The 26,647-nt window shown below is 47.1% G+C and overlaps 1 protein-coding gene across 4 annotated transcripts; it reads right to left on the reverse strand.

The window, feature by feature from the left end:
* Positions 1 to 4,478: 4,478 nt before the first annotated feature.
* CNIH4 (cornichon family AMPA receptor auxiliary protein 4) lies at positions 4,479 to 20,407 on the reverse strand. 4 transcript variants are annotated; one of them, XM_025430714.3, is made up of 5 exons: positions 20,249 to 20,407; positions 16,348 to 16,416; positions 11,074 to 11,186; positions 5,955 to 6,095; positions 4,479 to 4,681 (listed from the first exon to the last, which is right to left on the reverse strand). In XM_025430714.3, exons 1-5 carry the CDS (start codon positions 20,315 to 20,317, stop codon positions 4,654 to 4,656), a joined length of 420 nt encoding a protein of 139 aa, XP_025286499.1. In that variant the 5' UTR covers positions 20,318 to 20,407; the 3' UTR covers positions 4,479 to 4,653. The 4 variants fall into 4 exon arrangements, with proteins under 4 accessions (XP_025286499.1, XP_025286500.1, XP_025286501.1 ...); XM_025430715.3 differs by lacking the exon at positions 16,348 to 16,416 and having other exon boundaries at positions 20,174 to 20,314; XM_025430716.2 differs by lacking the exon at positions 4,479 to 4,681 and having other exon boundaries at positions 5,955 to 6,048.
* Between the last annotated feature and the right edge of the window lie 6,240 nt (positions 20,408 to 26,647).

Genomic DNA, 26,647 nt, shown 5'->3' on the forward strand with positions numbered 1-26,647 from the left:
CTCCATGCTGAGCACAGGGCTCAATCCCACAACCCAAAGATCACAACCTGAGCCAAAAATGAAGAGTTGGACACTGAATCAACAGAGCCACCCAGGTCCCCCAGGAGCATGTTCTTGCATCTCCAAGGAATCCAATGCCTGCCCCATTTTGTTCAAAGATATTACTGCATCTGAAACTATGCATTAGGAATTACATATGTTGGGTAGCCCTGGTGGCGCAGCGGTTTAGCGCCGCCTGCAGCCCAGGGTGTGATCCTGGAGACCCGGGATCGAGTCCCACATCGGGCTTCCTGCATGGAGCCTGCTTCTCCCTCTGCCTGTCTCTGCCTCTCTCGCTCTCTCTGAATGAATAAATAAATAAATATTTTTTTAAAAAAAGGAATTGCATATGTTAGAGAAAATATACTTTCAGTTTGAAATTAAAATTTATTTCCTAATGAATAATTACAATTTTTTTTTTAAGATTTACTTGAGAGCAGGAGCAGGGGAGGGAGAGGCAGAGGAAAAGGGAGAAGCAGACTCCCTGCTGAGCAGGGAGCCCCATGCAGAGCTCGACCGCATGTCCTGAGCCAAAGGCAGGATGCTTAACCGACTGAGCCACCAGGTGCCCCATCTATAGTTTATTTAAAGATCTCCTTGGAGAGGGTCACCTGGGTGGCTCAACCAGTTAAGCGTCAGACTCTGGATCTCAGCTCAGGCCTTGATCTCAGGGTGGTGAGTTCAAGCTCTGCGTTAAGCTCTGTGCTCAGCACAAAAAACTCTTGGGGGAAAGCATTGAGTGTGTACCAACTCACAGCACTTCAGTGCTTCTGAGAAAAGGGAAAGAAAATCAGTTCCTTGTGGGGGAGAGTGATTACACAAGTGAGCTTTAGGAGGCTTCCTGTAAGGAGCAGAGTCGTGCACGGAAGGACGCTCCCCTATGAAGCATCAGTGCTAGGCGGGCAGGTGGTGGGGTCTGCGGTGTCCTGAGGAACAGGTCGGAGAAGCCTTTCCATTTGTTTTCTGTAAATACAGCTCAACTCTGTAGACTTGGAAACGCAAGCCTATTCATCTGTGTTTTAGCTCTCTGGCCAGCCCCCAGGACCTGGGATGATTTCCCAACCAAATCGCAGAGTAGGGAGCTGTATTGTTGGGGCCGGGGGAATGGGGGCACAGAGAATCCCAGGCGGACTCCCCGCTGACCATGGACCCCAGTGCGGGGCTCGATCCCACGACCCTGAGATCACAGCCTGAGTGGAAGGCTGTGATCACAGCAAGAGTAGGACGCTCCACCGACTATGCCAACCAGGCACCCCTGGTGCCCTAGGAGCTGTCTTTTTAAACAGAACTCAATTCCTTCCACTTAAAAGTGAATGATTTTTGGTTACATCCTTTGATGATGTCTTGAAATTTTTTCCAGAAAAACAAAACTCTTATTGAATCTTATGTTGGGCAGCGCAGGTGGCTCAGCGGTTTAGTGCCACCTTTGGCCCAGGGCGTGATCCTGGAGACCCAGATCGAGTCCCACGTCAGGCTCCCTGCATGGAGCCTGCATCTCCCTCTGCCTGTGTCTCTGCCTCTGTCTCTCTCTCTCTTTGTCTCTCGTGAATAGGTGAATAAAATCCTTAAAAAAAAAAATTTTTTTTTTCAACAAACGTTGACTTTGTGGCTGTGGCTCCCCCTCTGGCTTCATCAGTGCACTTCACCCAGGAGTTTACTGTGTAGGAGGTAGTGGGCTAATGGCCCCTCCCGGAATCCTAAACCCGCGTTTAGGGAAGGCAGATTTCCTTCACGCCTTTGTCTTCCAGCTGGGAGGACCCAGGGCTGCCATCCTGCAGGAGCTCAGGATCAACATCTAAGAATTCAGGTTGGTTTCAGGAACCCTTATCTCACGGAGATGCTGCGTACAAAAATACTACAATATTAGAGACATGATGATGTCGATGTCGGGCTGGATTAGGGATGAAGCAAGCATGCCCATGACTTCAGTGCTGTAGCGGCTAAGATACAGAATTACCAAGCAACATCAATTAGTCCTGCTACTGCCTTCCAGAAAGTTAGGATGTCTCCTGGAACCACAGGAGGCCCGGCCGTGTCCCAGGGGCCGCCCGGGGCAACTGCACAGATCGTGCCTCTGTCTGGGACACAGGCCACGGGTTCAGATAAGCAGTAAGATGAGCCCTCAAAGCAGGTTCCTTCCCCATCAGACTTGATGACGATGTCACATCATCATTGAGAGAAGATCGATGCCCATGAATTGAGCTGAGAAGACCAAGCAAGGACTCCAGCTCCCTCCTGCTCAAGTGCTGGCCTCTTGCCCCAGACGCATGTGGTCAGAGCAGCGGACAGGACGAGGTCGGGTCCCCTGGGCAACCAGAGGGAGGTGTGAGGCACGGGGTCGTCATGGGTCAGGGGGTGCCCTCTCAAGGTCGCACACACTGGGGCCCCTTCAGGACCAGGCCTGATCTGTGAAGCAGACATTCTGATGAGGTGAGAGCTGGCTACGTACAGTCTGGGAGGACAGGCTCCTGATCTGGCAGGCAAGGTGCAGAAGGTGCCAGAGCAAGTCAAGTTCCCAGGGAAGCATCCTAACTGGAGAGGAAGCAGGTCCCGAATCCCACCGCCTTGTCCACGACACAGGAGAGCTGCCCACCCAGGGGCTCAGAGGAGGGGCGGAGGCGCGCCCCCACCTGGCTTCCTCGGTGCCAGCAGGGGCTTAAGCGTACAAAGACGGGGACAGGATGCGACCAGACTCAGAGCTCACTCGCAGAGCACCCCACACAGCCGGACAGGGGTTCCGAGGCCACCTCCAGCCTCACTTCCCTCTTAAGGGCAGAAATGGGAGGATCTGGAAGGTCTGTGCAGTGCTCCTCTCAAGGGAGAGCACAGCACCCGAGTCCTAGCACCTTAACCACAGCTCATCAATCCAGGCTTCTCCCCTCTTTTCACCATGTGTGGACACTAGTCACCCCCTCCTGTGGCTCTGATGCAGACGAGCGATTCGAGAGCATGGGCTCTGTTCCTTTCCAACCAGTTAGTGTTTCAGAACCGCCCCCACAGCCCAGGCTCACCACCCACCCACTTTCCACTTACCCCCCGGGGCAGAGTCCCCAGGGAAGAGCACACCCTCTACCACCTCGGAGCTGCTTGAGGGGACCTGGCGCTCAGCTCCAAGGACTGAAGTCCTTTAAAGCCTGGAGCTATAAAAGCTTGAGCAGGACATGGCGAAAACCATAGATGAGAACAAAGCCGGGCAATAGATCGGTTTGGTTTGGGGCTTTTCTCTTACAGGCAGAAAGCTGTCCCCTGGTCATCCTACGTTACAGTTTCTCAGCCCCGAGACATCAGCGATACAAGGGGGCCCCAGGGTCCGAAGGCAGCAGTCCCTGTCCCTGACCGTCCTGTCCTGCCATATGCAGCCGCCACGCTCCAATCGGGGCCCGTCTGTCTAGGGAGTCAGGCTTAGCAGCCTCCAGGCTTCTGCCCAGGCCGGACCGGGTCCCCGACCAAAAGGGCACGCGGCATCTGGTCTCTTGGTGACCATACATTGTTCAGCTGCCCACTTCTGCCCCAACGTCACACAGCCATATCCTGCCTAGACGCCAAGGCTTCAGTCGGCGCAAGCACAGCCCCAAGTAGGAGTGAAAAGGATCAGCCATTCAGCCCACAAACACAGACCAAGAGGCTGATGCTCCCGCCAACCGCCCGAGCAGACCCAGCCCCAGGGAACGGAGTTGGCTGCGGAGCACCACGGCCTGGACGGCCTGGCCCACGTCTCCCTAGTCAGAGTGGACATCAGACGGCGGGACAGAAGCAGGGCAGTGGCAGGCTCCATGGTCACTCGGTGACTGGCTATTCCTGCTCTAATCTCATGAGCATCTTCTCTATCAAATCACCTCTCCAAACCCACTGAAAAATGTAACTAAGAGACCGAGTGCAACGGGTTGCACAGAACATGGGATCAAGACCCGGCAAGAGCCAGCGGGTTGAATGGGTTTGAGGGTGATTTTGGAGGCAGTGCCTTTAAATGAAAATTCTTGATAAAATTGTGCTTTTTTAATTTATTTTCCTTTCTAGAAGCAGGAATTACATTGTACCTGGGAAAATGGCTTATAGGATTTCACAGAATCTGCAAAGAAATATATACTTTTTGAAATGTCATTTTCTATTAACATTCTTATGAAAAGACTTTTAGCTGACAGTCCCATAAATCTTTACACCGAATTAAATACACGAAGCTGCCACAAGGGCTAATCTGTCTCTTCCTCTGCCCAGATTAACAGCGCAGCCCTACGCTCTGCCTTCTCAGTACACTCGCAGCGCGTTCCTGCATCTAGTGGGCTTTCCCTTTGATGTGTGTCCTTTGTTTCTCTGGCATGCAAGGCCGGCGAGGCAGTCCTGTTGCTATGTATGGATAACGATCTTCAACACACAGATGATTAGAAACACGTGTCAGGGTTCGGGCTGAAGTTGAGAACCAGAAATCTACAAAAACTCAATTTGTGTTTTTTTAAATACTTTATATGGTAAAAATACAGCAAAAATATTTTTCTTTTTGTTCAAAGAGGAAAAAATATACTGCTATGGTCACGGTTCTAAGGATGATCTCCGGCGCCTCTGGCTCCTGGGCTGCACTTCGTGGTGCTGGCGGACTCGGACCGCGGCTCCTCAGCTTCAGTCGTTTATCAAGGCTAAAATCATGCTGGGAGGGAAGAAACAAGCGTTACCAGCATCTCCTTAGCAATGTTCCTACAAAGTCTGCTCTATCCGGGTTTGTGCCTCTGAGGCTCAGCAAGGAACACTCATGTCAATAAAAGACAATCGCTGACACGTTTTTTTAAAAAGTATTTCTAATTGGGGCCTCTCCAGGTCCTACTTTTCTTCACAAGACAAAACAAATAACTAGGGTGGGGGTGGGAGGGTGACCTAAAACCAACGCTGGGCTACAGTTCTGAACAAAGAAGCCATGTCCAGAAAACAAAACATTAGTTCTCTAGCCAGACCTTGCATGTGCTGTCCCAAGACCTGGACCCTTGCTCCCCGTCTCCCAGGGTCACACCCCCGCACAGACCGCACAATAGCTAGGAGGGCAGCTCAGGCCTCAGGACGTCTCCAATGTAGGCCCCAACTTTCCTGCCAGGACTCTGTGCTGCCCCAGACGCCACCTATGCAGCCCGACAGTGTGTGATGTATTGCAGTCACTCTACGAAAACCACCATGGCCAATAACAGCAAATTGATTATTTCCTTTTCCTGAAGTCGGCCTTGCTATGCTAAGATTAGAGGACTAGAAACCCCCTTACAACCACTAACGGCATCACTGGTTATCCAAATTTAACCACGCTAAGTGTCCTCCCTGCACAGCACAGATTAACCAGAGTAGCTAACACCTCTGAAACATGTTTACGGGTTAACTACAGCTCACCGCAAACCCAGGTGCTTTAGGTGCATCATCTCACTGAGCCTGGATCACAACAAATGAGGTAGGCACTACTATTCCATTTTCAGATGAGGAAACTGAGGCATAGAGTGCTTAAGAAACTAGCCCTGGGTCACACAGTAAAGGGCAGGGCGTAGACTGCACTAGGCTGGCACCCAGCCCAACACCCAATGCCATCGACTCCAACATTCTCTCAAGAAGATGGGCGTCTCCCCTCTGTAACTCCTCTCTCTGGGAGCACAGCCAGCACCACTCATGACCGGCAGAGGCCTGGACACTGGGGAAGGAAGACAAAGCACCTGGTGTGGAGCACACGGACGGCCTGAGCCAGGGAGTAAGGACGCCACAGAGCAGCTCCTGGAGGTCATGCGGCACGCAGATGCGGTGACACGTACAAAATGCACACAGCCATAAGAACTCCGCAGGATCCCCCGAAGCTCTGCATCACCAATGCAAAGTCTTACTAGCCGGGAGCATGTCACCCGCCCAGAGTGGTCCTCGCATATAGGGCAATACCAAGAGAGCCACGAACTCACCTATAAAGATACATGAAGAAACACAGCAGGTGGAAGCCGAGCTTGATCATGGCTTCCTTCATGTGTGACTTCAGCTGCCCCCGGTTGTGGATCTCTGTGGGATCAAACACTCCCATGTTCCCACTCGGCACCATAATGAACCTGGTATGCACACGTTAAAAGGAGAATATAATCAGTATAAATATTCAAACGTACCCAATAACAGCCAACCTTTAAAAGTGAACCAATCAGCAGTCTTCAAGTCAGACCAGATATGGACAGCGTAGCACAACGATGTCACAGGCCACCACATGGTTTTCTTTGAAAGACACAACACTTGTTAATTTGTGCTGTAATTCTCCACCCCCTGAAACAAAGACAGAGATACTCTAGAGAAGGGTATTCTGTGCATCAAGACCCTTTTACCCATCTGTACAAAACTAAACTGGTCATACCTGCAGCCATCTTCCACCTGACACAAAGGACTCCAAACCAAACCAATTTGTTTTTAAAGATTTTATTTATTCATGAGAGACACATATAGAGGCAGAGACACAGGCTCCCCTGTAGGGAGCCCAATGTAGGATTCGATCCCAGGACCCCAAGATCACACACACTCTGAGCCGAAGGTAGATGACCAACCACTGAGCCACCCAGGCGTCCCCAAACCAAACCAATTTTATCAAGGTCTTAGAAACTTCTTTATCTAGAAACTTCTAAAATAATTAATGTAACATATTTTTTTAAAGATTTATTCATTCATTTATTTGAGAGAGAGAACATAAGCAAGCAGGGGGAGAGGGAGAAGCAGACTCCCCATTGAGCACGGAGCCTGACACAGGGCTCGATCCCAGGACCCTGAGGTCATGAGATAAAAACCAAGAGTCAGACACTCAATCTACTGAGCTCCACAGGCACTCCTTAATGCAACATATTTATAAGGAGTAGCATCAAACATATTTATCCCCATTTCACAGAAGACAGTGAAAGACATTCTATGTCCGGTTGGAACACTCATTGGTGGTGCTCCTATTGATCCAGAGAGAACACACCTTTGTCTACAGGTGCGTCAATGGATCCCGGCTCATAGGCACAATTATAGACAAGAGAATGGGAATGATTTAGCCTAAGTGCCACCACAGTAAAAGCAAAATTCAGTTAGGAGACTGTTAAGACTCAAAGTGCAACATCTAGCTTTATGTGACTCTTACAAAAACAGGCCAAGTGCCAGAGGTTAAGTAATAATATTCCAACAACCCAGAAATGTTCTTTTTATAGTGGTGGAGGCCCAACCACCGTGGGACATGAGGAACAGGGCCCACAGATCAGAGCCAAAGAGAAAGGGCACAGCAAGCCGGCAGCTAGCTCTAACTCTGCACCAGTCCAACCCAGCGTTCCCACACACTCAGAAGACGGTCCCATTTTTTAAAAAGCATCTTGACACTATGTTCAACATGCTGAGGAGTCTTTTAGACTTTCGTATTTATTTCATGTCACTCTGCATGTAATAGTGACACAAAACAGTCTCCTTTCCAGATTGATGCCCTTTAACAAGTGAGGAGATCGGATCACTTGGGAGGGTACTCCACTACAAAGTACCTGCACTGCAACCTCCAGTCAGTGCCACTCCCACTAGTCCAACGACGTGTCCAACCTCATGCCACCCTCGACCTCTTCCTGCCACATACACACTTTCTCAACAATGACTTCAGCGAAGTGCCCCCAGAGTTCCACAAATCTCAAACTCTCCCCCCAGCCCTGCAGCCCATCCAGAGCTGAATGGAGGGTCTAGACAACATCTCAGCCCCATCTCTGCTAAGAGGTTTATCCTCCAGTGACTCCCAGGAAACCCAACAGCACTGTCACCATTTGCCTGGGGCTCCTTCCAGACGTCTATCTCTTCTGTACCCTTCACAGGCCACCTCCCCACCTAGTGCCACTTCCACGGAGGTCTCTGCATTCCTGCATCCCAAACCCAGTGCAGCGCCCCCGGCTCACCCCCGGCTCTAACGGGCCTCTCTACCTCCTGGCTCTTCTCCACAATCCAATCCGTACTACACAACGCTTTCAGAAAAATCTTTCCAAAGATACTTGACTTTATCAACTTAGCTACTCAAAAACATACAGACCAATGATGATACATTAAAAGGTCCTCGATTTCCTTAGCCATTAGGGAAATGTAAATCAAAACCACAGTAAAACATGTCACCCAGCAGGATGGCTAAAAATAAAAAGACACAGGAGCACCTGGCTGGCTCAACTGGAAGGGCATGCAACTTTTGATCTCAGCGTCCTGAGTTGAAGGCCCATGCTGGGCATAGAGATGACTTAAACAAAAATAAATCTAAAAAAGAAAGACACACAACAACAGGTGTTGGGGAGGATATGGAGAAACCGGAACCCTGGCACATAGCTGGCAGGAATGGGAAATGGTACTTTCAAACACCTAAGTGGTTCTTTCAAAGGTTAACATAAAGGTAACATATGACCCAGCAATTCCACCCCAGGAAAAATGGAAACGTAACATCCACGCAAAAAAAATGCACACAAGTGTTCACAGGAGAACTATTCCCAATAGCCAAAAAGTAGACAATTCCAATGTCCATCAACTGCAAACGGACAAGATGTGTTCTGTCCGTACAGTGGACAGGGTGAAAAACCACAACCTGCCACCCATGGAAGAACCTTGAAAACATAATGCTGAGTAAAAAAAGCCAGTCACAACAGAGCCCATACTGAGCGCTCCATAGGACGCATCTGTACAGAACAGGTCATCATATGAGACACAAAGTAGACTGCTGGGTGCCTGAGGCCAGAGGAGGGGAGGGCAGGACAAGGAGGCTGCCAGCCGGTGTAGGGCTTTCTTCTGGGGTGAAGACCCTGTGCTAAATTAAATACACTGTGACAATGGTTGCTCAAACCTATAAATATACTAAAAACACTGAAGAGAATACTTTCAACAGGTGAACTTTGTGCTCCGGGTACTCATATTTATACATAAACTCCTTGGACGAATGTTCCAGACTCTCTGACGACTCCCTCATCTATGTGGCTGCCACCTGTCCAGTCCTTACACATGCCTGTGCATCTCAGCCCGCTCCCCCACCCATCATGCCTCACCCATCCTGCCGGCTCTGCTCCCACACCCACTTCTGGAGAGGGCCCCGGGGCACACCCACACGGCTCTCCTCCCAAACAGGGTCTCATCACTCATCAGGCACCTTTGCCTGCCTCTTCGGGAAGCAACTTGTCTTGTGATTGCCTCTGTCCTGAGGAAGAGTCCACTTCAGATGTCTGCATCCCCAAGAGCATAAGGTACAGACGTCTGAAGAGAAGAAAGGATCCATCTGTTGATTTAACCTTTTTGAAGAAAAGGTAAATTTGTGAACAGCAGTCACTGCCATCATCAGGGTAATAAACCCACATGATCTCTGTGGTTACAGGAAACGATCTGTGGACTTTGTCATCCCTCCAGTAAAATCAGAGCCTCCCACTACAGTCTGTACTATGTACACGGGAGACGTGGCCAAGCCCACTCTTCCTCTGGCACATGCTCGGATCCTGTGGAAGGAAGATGGTGCGCTCTCGGGTATCGCTAAGATCCAGCCTCAGATGTTCCCATGCTCACTCCCACACTCATGTTCTGCTCACTTGGACCACAGGGATACCGAGCAGGGCTCAAGGTCTATGTGAGATGGCACCACAGATGGGTCAGGGCCCCGTGCTGCTAGCTGAGCTCAGGTCAGGGTGTTGGTCTAGGGATGACCATGGGAGAGCAACAAGAAAAGGAAAACAAAAAGTGATTCTTTCTCTCTGGGAAAAAGGTATAGAGATTTCAAATCTCTTCCCTAGCTCAGGTTCTCATCTCACAATCTTTATATATAAATTCATTCCCCCAAACCCACTCACACTTCCTCATCCTCATGGCATTCCATCACACGTGCTCCAAGCCTCTCCCTACCCCTCCTTTATTCTTTTGCCTTAGCCTTTTTTTTTTTTTTTTAAGATTTATTTATTCATGAGAAAGACAGAGTGAGACAGAGACACAGGCAGAGGGAGAAGCAGGGTCCCTGCAGGGAGCCTAATGCAAGATTTGATTCTAGGACCCCGGGATCACAACCTGAGCCCAAGGCAGATGCTCAACCGCTGAGCCAGCCACGTGCTCCTGTCCTCCTTATCCTAACTGCACTTTTAAAAAATCACATGTATGGGGTGCCGGGCTGGCTCAGTAGGAAAAGCATGTGACTCCTGATCTTGGGTGGTGAGTTTGAGCCCTACATTAGATGCAGAAATTACTAAAAAATAAAATTAATAAATAAACCTTAAAAAAATTAAAAATCAGGGCACGTAGGTGGCTCAGTGGTTGAGCATCTACCTTTGGCTCGGGTCGTGATCCCGGAGTCCTGGGATTGAGTTGCACATCGGGGTCCCTATGGGGAGCCTGCTTCTCCCTCTGCCTATGTCTCTGCCTCTCTCTGTGTTTCTCGCATGAATAAATAAAATATTTTTTAAAAATTAAAAATCACATATATAAAGATCAGCTGATGAATGATTTTACCCCTCCCCCCAAAAAAAACCTAGATAAAAGTAAAATTTTAAAAAACCGGAAACTTAGCAGAAGAGTAGCACACTGAAAATCATCCCAGGTTTGTCAAGATGATCCCAAAGTTCTTCAAAAGAAAATGTATATTGTGCAAGTGCCCTACTTCAGTTAAGCTCGGCACTACATCAGTTAATTCTGATGTTATCCAGTCTACAGACTTTAAAATGAAATTCTCTCTGGAGCGTTCCAAGTATACTCTAATTAAAATCTGCAGATATAAATAACAAGAATTATATATTCTTGGACTTTTGATCATTCTTACAGGAAAACACACAAGTTCTTAGATATCACAACTAAACATTCCATATTTCTTAATTTTACATATGTAACTTTGTGTTTCTGCCACAAGAGTGGGGCCAAGCACACTGCTGCTTGCCTGGTACACCAAAGTAAACAAAAATGTATATTGATTTAGTGTAGCACTCTGTGGTCATTTATTCCATGACTGGCACATATTTTATTGCAGAAGAAAAAGCTATTAAATTTTTAAAAATTTTTCTTTAAACTGCTGTGATGCAGTGAACAGACTACACTCACCGATATATATTCCAGGTGGCAGCAGGCAAGTTGAGGAGGAAGATGAACCAGTGCAGTGAGACGAGCATGAGTACGGTGATGACGGTGTGGCCGATCAATTCTGGGATCACCCACTATAAGAAGGGAACACAGTATTACATCTCCCTATTGTGTTCTTCCAGGATTTGTGGGTTATCTGAAGCTAAATCAATGAATACACCAAGAATTTACAAGCTCATGTTTCAAGATTATTTTTAGACTTGGATGACCCAGATCTATATACTGCTGTAACTGCTTACCCCACACAAGTACTACAGGGCACAGCTTAAAAATAATGCCCTTAAATTTCAATGATGTTTTATCCTAAGCAAAGGTACAGATTCATCCACGAAGAAGGTATGAATGACACTGGGGGTGGGGGGTGGGGTATCATTTACTTTCTAGTCCAGTGTCTGTACTAAAGCCTCTTACTCTAATTTTTTTTTTTTTTTTTTTTTTTTAGATTTTATTTATTTATTCACGAGACAGAGCAGAAACACAGACAGAGGGACAAAGAAGCAGGCTTCCTGCAGGGAGCCCAATGTGGGACTCGATCTCAGGACCCCGGGATTACAACCCGAGCCAAAGGCAAACGCTCCACCACTGAACCACCCAGGTGCCCCTAATTTGGTGTAGTTTATATTCAAATATACACTGCCTTGCATGCAAGTCAGAATATCAATCTTAAACATTTTCCAATCTCCAGAATCCTGAGAGAAATCATTTCACATTCGCATTTACACACTCATACACACACATACACACACACACACAAATACTTTAGCAGCTTACATTAACAACTCAAAGTTGAACAAATACGGTAATGAACCAGGGTACCAGAACACCAGCCTACTGGCTCTACAGCACGCACTGCCCTCTGTGTGCTCTCTCTGTTAACTGACCAATATTCTAGTTCTCATGACCAAGAACTATTACAGCAGGTCCTCCCTTTACCAATAACCTTCCTCTGAGTAGAGACTTTTTTTTTTTTTTAAGATTTTATTTATTTATTCATGAGAGATACAGAGAGAGGCAGAGAGACAGGCAGAGGGAGAAGCAGGCCCCATGCAGGGAACCCGACGTGGGACTCGATCCCAGGTCCCCAGGATCACACCCTGGGCTGAAGGCAGTGCTAAACCTGAGCCACCTGGACTGCCCTAGACTTTTCTTTTAAAGGAAGTTAATAGTAATACTTATGCACATACAAACTGGCAATCCCCACTTGCAGAAACTAGAAACACTCAGAGAGGTTAAGTAATTTGCCCAAGGTCATAAAGCTACTTCCTGGTGGAAAAATATGGTATAAACCCAAACACACTGCCCCCGGGGCTCTCACATTTAGATTTTAGAGACATTTTTAGAACAAAGAAGGGATTTGCTAAACCTAACTTGCAATCAACTGGAACTTTTCAGTATGTAATACAGATTTTTAAAAGTCTAACCAAGAGAGTATAATGCTGACAAGCGTGAGTTGCAGAGTCAAACCTGGACTGGAATTCCTGCTCTATCCCACAGATTAGTTTAGCAATCTTAGGAAAGGTCACCTACCCTGAGCCGTGATTCTCTCATCTGTAAAATGGAGATGATGATCCCTGTTGTACAGTTAGAGGAACAGCATGGGTGAGCCACAGGCAGAGCAAGCACTCTGGAAGCGGCAGGGAGGTCACTGCCACCAGGGTCTGTGCCCTCCACCCACAGAGCAGTAGCTTTCGAACTTTCTTACCTTGTTTTACACTGACACAGACTGGAAGCAAAAGTTTTAGAAAGGGATACTTAACATTATTAGGCTTGCCTTACTGATGTTCAACCAAACCCTATGTTTCCATTCTCTTCCCTCTTTAGTTATATGTTCTTTTCCTAACTCGCTCTCGGAATACCAGCACTAGGCTTGTAGCCCCCAGCTGGAGCCTGGAACATTCTGCTGTGGAGTAACTTGATGGCACAAGAGAGAATGCCTACAGAACTGGCTTCCAGGCACCCCAGCAGCCCTATAGTGAAGTCTATCTACCAATCAGTCGGTCAACAGCCTGGACCATGCATGAAGCCTCCAGCAAGTATTTCAGTGATTTACCCTTAAGGACAGCCAGATGAGGGGGGATCCCTGGGTGGCTCAGCGGTTTGGCGCCTGCCTTTGGCCCAAGGCGTAATCCTGGAGTCCCAGGATCAATTCCCACATCGGCTCCCTGCATGGAGCCTGCTTCTCCCTCTGCGTCTCTGCCTCCCTCTCTCTCTCTCTGTCTCTCATGAATGAATGAATAAAATCTTAAAAAAAAAAAAAAAAGGACGGCCAGATGGACAGACAGCCATGTACCAGAAATTGAGGAAAGCCTCCAATATGAAAGGGAAAAACACAAAGGGAAAGAAGCTTGGAGGGAACAGATATCATGTAGGGAGTAGACGGAAATTTCAAAACTACTGTAATCAAGATTCTCAGCTAAGAAACTCAAACTTGAGCCAAGAAAACAAGCTCTTAGAAACTAAAACTTGATGTAAATGGTGTGCACACTAGGGAATCAGAAGAGGGTGTGGAGGAGGGAAGCCTGGGTGGCTCAGCAGTTAAGCGCCTGCAGCCCAGGGGTGATCCTAGAGACCCAGGATCGAGTCCCACGTTGGACTCCCTGCATGGAGCCTGCTTCTCCCTCTGCCTGTCTCTCTGCCTCTCTCTGTCTCTCATGAATAAATAAATAAAATCTTTAAAAAAAAAAAGTATGGAGGAAATTTTGAAACAAAAAAGGAAAAAATTGAAAGCATAAAAATTTTTAAAAAAGAACAGGCAGATAATCCAGCAGATGAATTATCCAGAGTGTGAAAGTTGTTGAAAGGGAAAGGGGGGTTGATTTTATCAAAGAAAGAATGGAACTCACAGGCCAAAAGAGCCAGCAGATGGCTGAAACAGTGCATGAAACGGGCCTCCACAAAGGTACACAAAGGTTTACCACTGCAAAATTCCCAAACACCAAGGATAAAAGATTCTAAAACTTCTGGAGAGGATTAGGGGGAAAAAGATGGGGGCAGGGGGAAGGATGCACATGAAAGGATAAAAAATCAAAACAGCATCATCCTGCCTGATGCGAACACTGGATGTCAGAAGACCACTGACCAATATCTTTCAAACTCTGAAAGAGAATCTTTGCTACCCAGAACTGCTACACTCAGAGAAACTCTCTCTCTAGAGTAAGGACAAGACATTCCCAAACACAGCAAGGCCTCCAAATTTGGTCCCCATGTAATGTATCTCAAGAATCTACGCCAGCAAGACAGCAGGAGGCCAGAAGAAAGGACAACATGACTTCCAAGGGTCCCAGGATGTGGGCTGTGGGATCGGCCTGGAAGCGGCGAGTCCAGAGCACAGCAAGATGAGAGTGATCTCAAGGAGAAAGGTAACCTGGAAAAGAGCTCACCTGATAGGTTATTTTAATGTTTCCCATGGAGAAAATAGCACTGAAAAGCTTTAAAGATGTATTTGAAAAGATTTCATAACACGTAAGTGAAAACTAAGGAAATTTTAAGATTTTAAGATTTTATTTATTCATAGAGATACACATTGAGAGAGAGCAAGAGAGAGGCAGACACACAGGCACAGGCAGAGGGAGAAGCAGGCACCATGCAGAGAGCCCGACGTAGGACTTGATCCGGGGTCTCCAGGATCACGCCCTGGGCTGCAGGCGGCGCCACCAGGGCTGCCCAAGGAAATTTTTTAAATGTAGCAATTATTAACACTGGGAAAGAGAAACCTATCCAGAAAAACAGGAAAGAAAGAAAAATATGATCACTGTCTACTATGAGACTCAGTAATAAAAAATATTTAGTATATTATCATTAACAGTATATTGTAACAATATAAACACTGAATATCAATTTAACTCAAAAAAGAAAACGTTTAGGGAAGGGGGTATCTAAGAACGAAATCTTGTCATAGTGACTCATAAATCAATAGATGACATTTAAAACTGATAAAACAAGAAACAGCAGTATGGGCATATAAAAGAATATATGGATATAAACATCAGAAAAAAAAATTAATGGCTCAAGTGTGGAAGTCAGCTGACCCCAAAAAGTATGACAGGTCAGAATCAGAGCAATCAGGAAGGGATCTGGTTTTCAGTGTAAGCTTTGTAGAACCTTTGACTGTAGTTGTGTTCAAGTATTACCTTCACAAAAGTAAAAATTAACATTAAAAAAAGATTTAAGTTCAAACTGAAGGAGTAACTTTCTCAAAAGAATCTAGGTAATCTTCTATTTCAATTTCTATTTTTTATAAAAGAAAAGCCACTTAAATGCCCCCTAAAATATTAAGTAAGCAAGAAATATAAACAGAAATACAACCCATTTGGTAAATATATATAACCATTCTTTGGAAGATGAGGAGGCCTGAAACCAATACAATATAGATTACATCTCAGTGTCTTAAAAAGTCTTAAAGTATGGCAGATAACTACAAAATCTTTTATTTAGAGCTATCATTGTATTAAACCACATCCTAGAAAATTCAAAATAAAGAAAACAAGAGGAGGAGGAGTATTGTTTACTAGAAATTTTAATTTTCCATGTGTGGTTTTTTCCCTCTTGGGCCAGAGAGACCTAAGTAGATGAAGAGGTGAAAAGACACATGGGAATAATTTTTAGGTCAAGCCCAAAGCACTTCTCAGTATTTACTAAATTGTTATATGAACTTTTATCCAGAAAGCTCTTCTGTCTACGCAGCCCATAAAGTGAATCAGGACTGTGTTCCCTTGTTCCCTATTTCTAGACAAACCCTGCAACTCAGAATATTCTTGCCAACATAAAGATCTGACTATATACCAAAGGTAAAATGACCTTGAAACAGATCAACTCATTAATTCCACTTCTCAGCAACCCACGAAAAAAAACATCATCTTTTATGCAACAAAAACCAGACTAAGCTTTTTGGTCATGGGCAGGAGGATGGTAAATACAATTACCCTCATAATGATAACGAGCCTTTCCCTCATAAAGTTCTGATGGGCACAGGTTCAAGAAAGAAACACAGTAAAGAAACAAAATTTCCAGCAAGTTCTTCTACAGGATCTAAAGTACTGCAAAAACACAGTAGCTCTACAGACATTCCAAAAAATGAGAAGCAATATGTACTTTAAAATCAAATATAAAAAAAAAAATAAAATAAAAATAAAAAAATAATAAAATAAAATATACATGTGCTGGTTTATCTAGAATAATCTGTAACGCAGAAAATGGAGAACCACCTTCAGTGCCAGAAAATAAGAAATGTCTTACCTTGTTTAATTTTGAGCAACATGATCTAGCATTAATGTAATCACATTCTAAATCAGACAATGTAATTATCTGAGGATCAAGATAAGGAATTATAAGATTTCTTTTAAAACAACCGTTTTTAAGTTTAGAAAGAAACCCAACTGCAACGCAGAATTAGATTTGACTTGAAAAAATTTGTTATTTCTGTAAAGTTCACTCATTAGACAACTAAATATTCTCATTATATTCCTTCACCAAAATATTTTCCCAAAATAATCTTATTATGCTCAATTCTAAAGTGACCCATATGAGAACATTCAACTGGAGTTCCTTAAAAGTCAAACAGTGTGGAAAATGAGACCCCTGAAGACAATTTAAATATGAAAACCTGAATTACCAAAGTAGGAAAATAGTGTTAATTTATGATAGATCCATAAAATGTCTTTGAAGATTCCAGGTGTGAAAAAAGAAAAGATACAAAATTGTCAATATAGTATGGTACTATGTTAGCACTGGTTATGTCTCCTTACAAATGATCTGTCTTCCTATTATTTTTCTCTATTTCCGAAACCTTCCACATTAAACATACTTTATATTAGAATTAAGCAAAAAACGGTATTCAGTATCAAATGTAAACTCATAAAAACATGAGAGCAGACAGAAACAGAAGGAAAAGTCCTCAACCGAATGATACTATGATACAACGCCCGAGATTTGCATAAAATGCTCCACCATCACCCCCCCCCCCTTCTGCCCCAGGAAAGGACAAAGCAAAATGCTGGTATAGTGCATTCGTGAGCAAAAGAAACACAGGGTTTTTTACATTATACTCTCTGATTTTATACTTGAAAATGTCCACTGAAACAAGTAAAAATAAATGTTCTCACCTAAATTCTAAACATTTCCATATGGACATTACCCCTAACACTTCAACACAAGTCAAACTCATCACTTTCTTCACAAATTGTTTCACTGCCAAATGTGTTTTCTCTCTTGTCGATGACACAACCACCATTTGCCCAGGCTCAAAACATGGCTCAAATTATTTGTCTTCTGTTTCATAGCCCACAACCAGTCATCAGCAGGTTGGGGCAATCCCTTCCTCCTCATTCTCCAGTTAGTCCCTCCTTTCACTTGCTCACAGTCAAGCAGTGTTGCAAACCCACATGGGCCCATTCCCCAACGGTCTGCCTTCCAGTCTTCGCATTTCCAACCTACTCTGCAGTTTCAGCTCCCTAAAACACCATCTGTGTCAAAAATGTTCAACAGTTCCCTATAGCCTAGAGGATAAAAGTGAAAGCCCTCCCTGCCTTAGAACTCAGAAGCCCTTCAAAACTGGCTGATCCAGCCTTCCCCACCAGACCTTCTACCACCAAAATCAAGCATGTCCTCCAGATAGTCCAGAAATGCCATAAACTCTTCACTTTTGCTCCTGCCTGATTTTGAATATCCACCCTTTCCTTCTGTGCATATTCTTCGTGGTACAAAGTCCACGAAAACCTCTAACCCTACAGAACCTCTACCCTGACCACTTTCTACCTCTTCCCTCTATACTAAGCTAGTACAACTATCCAAAAATACTGTAATACAACATGCTAATTTCATCAAAACACACCCTAAACATACCTGAATGTTTAAGTCAAATATTCCACCTAATGTTTTCCTATGTACATAATAAACTGGTAAAGTCCATGGCTATTTCAAATGATCAAGCCTAGTTTTCCAAAGTGCAAATACAGAAATCTTTCATTTCTCTGTAAATCCCAGTTCCTTACAGTGCCAGTCATGGGAAGGACACATGTCGTCAAAACTTAGGCCCATGATTCTGCTAGTTCAGTCAGTTCCAAACCTAATAAAACCCAAAGTCCTCCCTCGACTGACTGGCTCTGCAGGCACAGCACATGAGTCTTCATCCAGCCGTTGTGAATTCCAGCCGAGCTTGGAGTATATAATAAAATCTTAAAACACAAAACATAATCAACTCAAGGTTCTCCCCACTATAACTCATGAGTGCAGGGGACAAGTGCAGCTGAACTGGGGCAGGAGAGGCAGGCAGGGTGCTGGGTGCTGAACCCACGCTCTGGCTGTGCACACCCAGAGCTGAGAAGGAAACATGTCCCATTATAAAGACAAGAACTGAGGCTGAGATCCGTGCACAGTACTGTGGACAGTAAACGTGAAAAAGTAAGGCGTCCTGACTGCAAACTCCACACTACAAGGTCATGCTGGCTGCACAGGCTACAACTACCCTATGCCGGGGCACGCTGGCCAACAAAACGTTGACTTCGATCACAAAGCACATGTTGCACATGAATTCCAAAGAAAAAACGATACAGCTCGCAGGTGTTCTAACATTTTAATGACTTCAACTGGATGGTGCATGGCGACTAAGACTGGATGAGAGCAGAGTGCGGGTCCAACCATCACGCACCGTCCTGGACACCAGTCTGGGGACCAGCACCGGGACAAGTTTCCCACGCGGGCGCTGCTTCGGAACAGACACACGCGAAAACGACCCCGCCGTCCCTTCTGCACAGCCTCCCAGCACCGGGCTGCTCCCCCCCCCCTCCCCCCCCCCCACCCCCCCGCAGCCTCCCACCCCCCACAGGGTTGCTTGGCCCTGACCCACCCCCGCGTGGACCCCTGCACAGCTCCCCTAGAACAGGGCTGCTCCCTCCCCAGAGGACCCCGCCCCCCCTTGCACGGACCCTCTCAGGTGCCCCCCCAGCACAGAGCTGATCCGCCCCCACCCACACGGACCCCCAGCACAGGGCTGCTCCCCCCGCAGGCCCCCCCTGCATGCCCCGCCCCCCCAGCAGGCCCCCCTGCACGCCCCACCCCCCAGCACAGGGCCGCTCCCCCGCAGGCCCCCCTGCATGCCCCGCCCCCTCAGCAGGCCCCCCTGCACGCCCCACCCCCCAGCACAGGGCCGCTCCCCCGCAGGCCCCCCTGCATGCCCCGCCCCCCCAGCAGGCCCCCCTGCACGCCCCACCCCCCAGCACAGGGCCGCTCCCCCGGCAGGCCCCCCTGCATGCCCCGCCCCCCCAGCAGGCCCCCCTGCACGCCCCACCCCCCAGCACAGGGCCGCTCCCCCGCAGGCCCCCCTGCATGCCCCGCCCCCCCAGCAGGCCCCCCTGCACGCCCCACCCCCCAGCACAGGGCCGCTCCCCCGGCAGGCCCCCCTGCATGCCCCGCCCCCCCAGCAGGCCCCCCTGCACGCCCCACCCCCCAGCACAGGGCCGCTCCCCCGGCAGGCCCCCCTGCATGCCCCGCCCCCCCAGCAGGCCCCCCTGCACGCCCCACCCCCCAGCACAGGGCCGCTCCCCCGCAGGCCCCCCTGCATGCCCCGCCCCCTCAGCAGGCCCCCCTGCACGCCCCACCCCCCAGCACAGGGCCGCTCCCCCCGCACGCCCCCCTGCATGCCCCGCCCCCCCCAGCAGGCCCCCCTGCACGCCCCACCCCCCAGCACAGGGCCGCTCCCCCCGCAGGCCCCCTGCATGCCCCGCCCCCCAGCACGGGGCTGCCCCGCCCGCCCGCCCCGCACTTCGCCCGCGTCCCAGGCTGGGCCCGGCCGCCAAGGCCTCCCGAGGTCCCGCGGCGCTCCGACAAGGGCGGCGGCGACTGTCGCCCCCAGCGACCACAGGCGGCCCGTGGCGGCCGCTCACCGGGCGCCCGGACGCAGAGGTCCCCGCGGCCCGCCAGGGAGGCCCGCCGCTCTGCCGCTCAGGGCCGGGCCGGTGCGCGGCGGCGGCGGCGGCCTCCCAGGCCCGGCCCCCCCCCTGCGAGGCCGTCCTCCCGCCCGGCTCGCCGCCCCACTCCCGGCCGGGCCGCCCGTGCCCCCGCGCACCTGCCCGGCCCCGCCTCAGCCCCATTCCCCGGGCGCCGGGCCCGGCCGGCCTCCGCCCGCCTCAGGCAAGGATACGAAGTACACCGAGAGGAAGATGAGCGCGCAACAGTCGAGGAGAGAGAAGACGAACACCACCGCCTCCATCCTCCGCCGCCGCTCCTTCCGTCAAACCAGCCCCGGCGCCCGCCGCGCCCGCCGCGCCGCCCGCCCCTGATAGGCCCTCGCCCGGCCGCTGGAGCGCGTCGCACGGGCGCCGACACACGGCATGCCGGGAAATGTAGTCGGCCCCCGAACCCCCGGCCGCCGTCGTTCCGACGCATGCTGGGAAGTGTAGTTCGTGAGCACGACCCCCGGCGCTGAGGAAGTACGGGAGCCTACGGTCAATCTGATGCGTCCCGGAAATTGTGACGAGAATCAGCGAGCATTGGCTGGACCTGGTAATCTGCTGGGTACCCAGTACAACTTGTTATCATGGGCAGTGTCTCTTTTAGTTTCCGCGTGAGGCCCACTAGGTCCCCCCCACCCCCGGGCCACGCCAAGAGGCTGTCCTGCCAAAGCCCGGGTCCACCCGCAACGACCCTTGGCTTGCCGGCGGACACCTGCCCTTTCCTGATCTCGGTTTCTCCGGGGCTTTCACGGTCCCTTGCTTGTGTTACAGCAACGATTCTCTGCACTCTAGGTTTTAGGATTCTCACTCAGCAAGTACGTATTGACTCCACCCCCAGTACCTGCCGGGACCTGCCCTACGCCCGCCCGCGATGCGCGATGCGCGATGCAGGAAGGTGCGAGGCAGGTGGCTCAGCGGTTGAGCATCTGCCTTGGGCTCAGGGCGTGACCCCGCGGTCCCAGGATCGAGTCCCGCATCGGGCTCCCTGCATGGAGCCTGCTTCTGTCTCTGCCTCTCTCTCTGTGTGTCTCATGAATAAGTAAATAAAAATCTTAAAGAAATGTGCCACGCAAACTAAGCAGTAAGTGGAGACCAGATAGAGGGGAAAGGTTTCTTTAAAGGCAAATTATGGGATCCCTGGGTGGCGTAGCGGTTTGGCACCTGCCTTTGGCCCAGGGCGCGATCCTGGAGACCCGGGATCGAATCCCACGTCAGGCTCCCGGTGCGTGGAGCCTGCTTCTCCCTCTGCTTGTGTCTCTGCCTCTCTCTCTCTCTCTCTCTCTCTCTCTCTCTCTCTCTCTCTCTCTCTGTGACTATCATAAATAAATAAAAATTTAAAAAAATATAAAGGCAAATTATACCAAAAGGCATACATTCATTCAACCAGTATTTCCTGAGCAGCTAGTGTATGCAGTTACTGGGCCGTAGGGATCCCTGATGAACAAGAGGGGGAAAGTCCTCGCCTTCCTGTAGCTCCCACTACAGTAGGGGAGACAGAGGAAGGAAAACAGTCTTAGACTGAACCATCAGAAAAAGCCAGACTGAGGAACTGCTTTTAATTTGAAATCTGAACGATAGCTAGCTGAAGATTTGCAGGCAGAGTGATTGCAAAGGCCCGATTGCTCATAAAAACTTGTCTTTAAGAACAGGCGAAAAGGCAGTGCGCTGTACTACAATGAATAAGAGTGTGTGAGTTTTGAGAGAACATCAGAGGTGGCAGGGCAAGGTCACACAGGTCTCGGGATCCCTGGCAAGTTTATTTTATTTTATTTTAAAGATTTTATTTATTCGTTCATGAGAGTCACAGAGAGAGAGAGAGGCAGAGACACAGGCAGAGGGAGAAGCAGGCTCCATACAGGGAGCCTGACCCTGACGTGGGACTCGATCCCCGGTCTCCAGGATCACGCCCTGGGCTGAAGGCAGCGCTAAACCGCTGAGCCACCTGGGCTGCCCCTGGCAAGAAGTTTAACTTCTATTCTAATGTGCTGATAAACCACTGGACAGTTTTAAGAGTATCTTGGTCTAGAGGCACCGTGATGGCTCAGTTAAGCACCTGCCTTTGGCTCAGGTCATGATCTCAGGGTCCTGGGATTGAGCACCAAGTCAGGCTCTGTGCTCAGTGAGGGGGTCTGCTTCTCCCTTTTCCTCTGCTTGTGTATGCCCTTGCCCTGCCTCTCTCTCTTAAATAAATAAATAAATAAATCTTTTTTTAAAGTACCTTGTTCTGATTTACATTTTAAAAATATCCTTCTGTTTGGTGCACTAAATGTATGGAAGAGGCACAAGGTTGCAAGGAGACCACTTAGGAGAAAAATGGATGAATAGGGGAATCAGCATGAAGGAAAACCAACAGGATTTGCCTGACACAGCATAAGTTCGTAGGATCCTTAAGGATTCATAAGTTAAAGCTAGACAGGCTGGTAACAGATTTTTTATGAACCAGCTATTATTATCCTACTGCACCTTGTCCACACCTCTACCAGAGCCCTCACACATCGGCTGCTTGACATGCCCAGCCAGCCATGCCTTACATTGCAATAAAAATAACAGATTTTATTAGTTTTGTACCCTCAGTACTTTTTATCCTGTAAATAGCTGGTGTTCCATAAATGTTTGCCAAGTGAATGATCTATACTGACTGTAAGGAGAAGTTTCATTAAATTTATTCCAGATTTTCTTAAAAACATACACCTCATGCCCCATTTCTCTTAAGTTGGAGCAGAAAACACTGGCTATCCCATAGTCTTTATCTGTTGCTTTATTCTGAGTAAATTTAAAAGTTGGTACCATCATCAAGGGTTAGAATTACCAGTTCTAATTAAGATAGCCTTTGGGGATGCCTGGGGGACTCAGTGGTTGAGCATCTGCCTTCATCCCAGGGAGTGATCATCCCAACAACGAGATAAACTCATTTCAGCCCACAGTTTGGCTCATGGGCTCTGGCGTCAGACTCCACGTCTGGGAGAACATCAGAGGTGGCAGGGCAAGGTCACACAGGTCTCAGGGATCACTGGGTCCTAACAACAAATAAAAAGCCAAACAAACTGAAAAATCAACAATTTTTAGATCTGTCAGAGAAGTGAGGTCACTGCTCCAAATAGGGGAGACAGACAGACCATTATAATCACAACTTGCCAGGGCAGAAATCTCTGTGAACCAGTACTGGGGCAGGAAAACCTGATCATTGATTGACGAAAGGTTGGAGGCTCCATAGAGACAAGCCTGAATATAAAACTCCAGAGGGCTGGGGCATCTGGGAGGCTCACTCGGTTAAGTGACTCTTGATTTTGGCTTGGGCCATGATCTCAGGGTTGTGAGATGGAGCACCTCCACCCTGCCCATGTGGTGCTCTGCGCTGGGCGTGGAGCCTGCTTGGGATTCTCACTCTGCCCCTCCCCCTCCCTCTATAAAAAAAACCCAAAGCATAAAAACAAAAACACTCCAGGGACCACACTAAGTGCATCTGAACTCCTGAAGCTCTCCCACATCTTCCTACTGATGATCAAAGAAAAACCGTCTTCCAACAGGGGAAGGCAAAAAGTGGCCATTTGAAAATGCCAGAGTGGGACAGTGTTACTTGAAAGCAGACCTGGAGTAAGCATAAACATATACTGCAAAATCTAGGGAAACTACAAAAGAAAGTAAAAGAAGTGTAATTGATATGTTGAGAAAGAAGAGAAAAAGAAATCATATTAAATGCTCAATTAAATTCCTAAATGGCAGTGGGGCACCGGGGTGGCTTAGTCCGCTAAACATCCGACTCTTGGTTCAGCTCAGGTCACCATCTCAGGGTCCTGGCTGCGCTCAGCACAGAGTGTGCTAAAGATTCTATATCTTCTCCCTCTGCCCCTCCCCAAACTCATATGCTCTAAAAAATTTAACTAAATCTTTAAGTTTCCTTTAAAGTAAAGCTTATTTTAAAAATAAAATAAAATCACAAATGGCAGAAAAAGAGTAGAAGACAAAAATAGGAACGAATACCAAGGCAACGAATAGAAACCAGTAACAAATATAATAGATATGAATCCAACTATATCAATTATCACTTTAAACATCAATGGTCTAAATTATAAGACAGGGATTATCATAGTAGATCAGAAAACAAGACCTGACTATATATTGTCTAGAAGAAGCTCACTTTATTTTTTTTATTTTTATTCATTTATTTGAGAGAAAGAAAACACAAGTTGGGGGCAGAGGGAGAAGGAGAAGCAGAACTCCCGCTGAGCAGGGAGCGTGATTCAGGACTCTATCTCAGGACCCTGGGATCATGACCTGAGCCGAAGGCAGACGCTAAGCCGACTGAGCCATTCAGGTACCCCAAGAAACTCACTTTAAACATAAAGACACATATAAATTAAATGTAAAGGGATGGTTGCTGTGAGAGTAAAGCTTTAATGTTCTCACCATGACAACAACAACAAAATGGCAATTATGTGAGGCAAAGGATGTACTAACTAATCTGATGGTGGTGAACATTTTTCAATATATATGCACCTCGAATCATCACTTTGTACACCTTAAACACCCAATTATATCTCAATAATGCTGGAGAAAAAAAAAGTAAAGGGATGAGAAAGATATATCACACTAATGCTAATCAAAAGAAAGTGGGAGAAGTTATATTAATTTCAGGCAAAGCAAACTTCAAAGCAAGAGAGATTATCAGGGGCAAGAGGAGCACTGCATAATGATAAAAAGCCAATTCTCCAAGAAGACACAATAATCCTCAATTACATTTACACCTAACAGCAGAGTGTCAAAATGTGTAAGGCAGAAAATGACAGAACTATAAGGAGAAATAAATGAATCCATTATTACGGTTGGAGACCTCAACAACTCTGACAGAAATGGACAGATACGCCGCTCAGAAAATCTGTAAAGATGTAACTGAACTCAACAAAACCATCAATCAGCTGGATATAATTCACGTCTATGGAAGATTCCATCCAACAGGAGAATACACACCCTTCTCAAATTGAATGGTTTCCTCACTTCCTGGGTGACTTCCTTAGGCAGATTCCAGGTAAAAGATACATGGATATAAATTTTTTGAGACCTGGCATGTCTGAGATTAGCTTTGTTTTATTCCTATCTTGAGTGATAGTTTGAATTAGTATAGAATTATAGGTTGGAAACTATTTCCCAGAATAATTTTAAAGCATTGCTCCCTTTTCTCTCTTGTATTAGTGCACAAGTTGAAAATTGTGTGCCATTCTAGAATTCCTCATCCTAAAAAAAATAAATAAATAAAATAAAATTCTGACCCTGTGTATATACTTTGTCTGTTCTTCCTTTTCCCTGACATTCTGTAATGTCATGATAACATGTCCTCTTCCCTGTGCTTCACTGGTTGATTAGGAAAACACATATCTGCCAGTTTTGATAAGTTTTCAAGAGTCACTTGATTATTTTTTTCACTTCTGTTTTGTACCTTCTTGCTTCATAAAACATCTGTTAGTCATACATTGGGACCTCCTAGAGCCAGGATATTTCCTCTCCTATTTCCATCCCTGTGTATTTTGTTGTTGTTGTTGTTGTTGTTTTTCTATGGGAATTCCTCAACTTTACCGGACAAACCTTCTGATGAAGTTTATTTACTGTCATCTCTCTATTTTATAAGGGAATCCTCTCTCCTTCTCTTCTTGTTTATAGTATCTTCTTCCTGTTTCACTGATACGATATCTTCTTATTTGCATGAGGATATAAATTTTAGTATACTTGACATATTTTGCTCTGTGCATTGTCTCTATTTCCTCTAATTTCTCTTTTCACATTATTTTGTTTTGGTCTATATTTCATGTTGGAGGTTAACTTTAATCCTGGACAGTCTGTTCATATGTTAAATTTAAAAATGAAAAAAAAAAGGGTGGTTGGGAGTACAGTGTGGATTGGCAGGTCGGTTGATTAGTAGGTTTCACTGCGTATTGATCAATGGTAACCTAGTTGGTCAGTGGTTACCCTTGCCTCCTCAAATGTAATCTGTTCCCTAGGGTCCTTTAGTTAGTCCAGAAAAGAATCCAAGCATGAGTGGCTCAGTTGGTTAAGTGTCTGCCTTTGGTTCAGGTCATGATCCCAGAATCCTGGCATCAAGTCCCACATAGGGCTCCCTGCTCAGTGGGGAGCCTGCTTCTCCCTCTGCCTGCCACTTCCCCTACTTATGCTTTCCCTCTCTCTCTCTCTCTCTCAAATAAATAAATAAAATTTAAAAAAATAAAGGAGTCCAAGCTTTTGCCTGGAAGAATATAAGCCAACCTTGCCAGGTTTCTGAGCAAGATAAATGGGGTAATGGAAGTGTCTGAAGACACTCACTTAATCTACCTGTTCTTAGTTGTACATCCTTTCTGTTCTCCACTGTCTTGTTAGTACAATAAGGGAAGAAACAAATACATATGGACCAGAAAGGAGAAAATCAATTCTGTCTATGTAGATTGTCTTTTTAACAAGGTTGGAGAACACAAAGTCAATACACAAAAATCAATTAAATTTTTATATTACCAACTAACAGAAATCAAAATTTTAAAACAGTACTACCTACAACAACATCAAAAAAGCATGAAATATTTAGGGATAAATGTAATAAAATA

This window comes from Canis lupus, chromosome 7, assembly GCF_003254725.2.
Source record: "Canis lupus dingo isolate Sandy chromosome 7, ASM325472v2, whole genome shotgun sequence".
Lineage (NCBI taxonomy): Eukaryota > Metazoa > Chordata > Mammalia > Carnivora > Canidae > Canis > Canis lupus.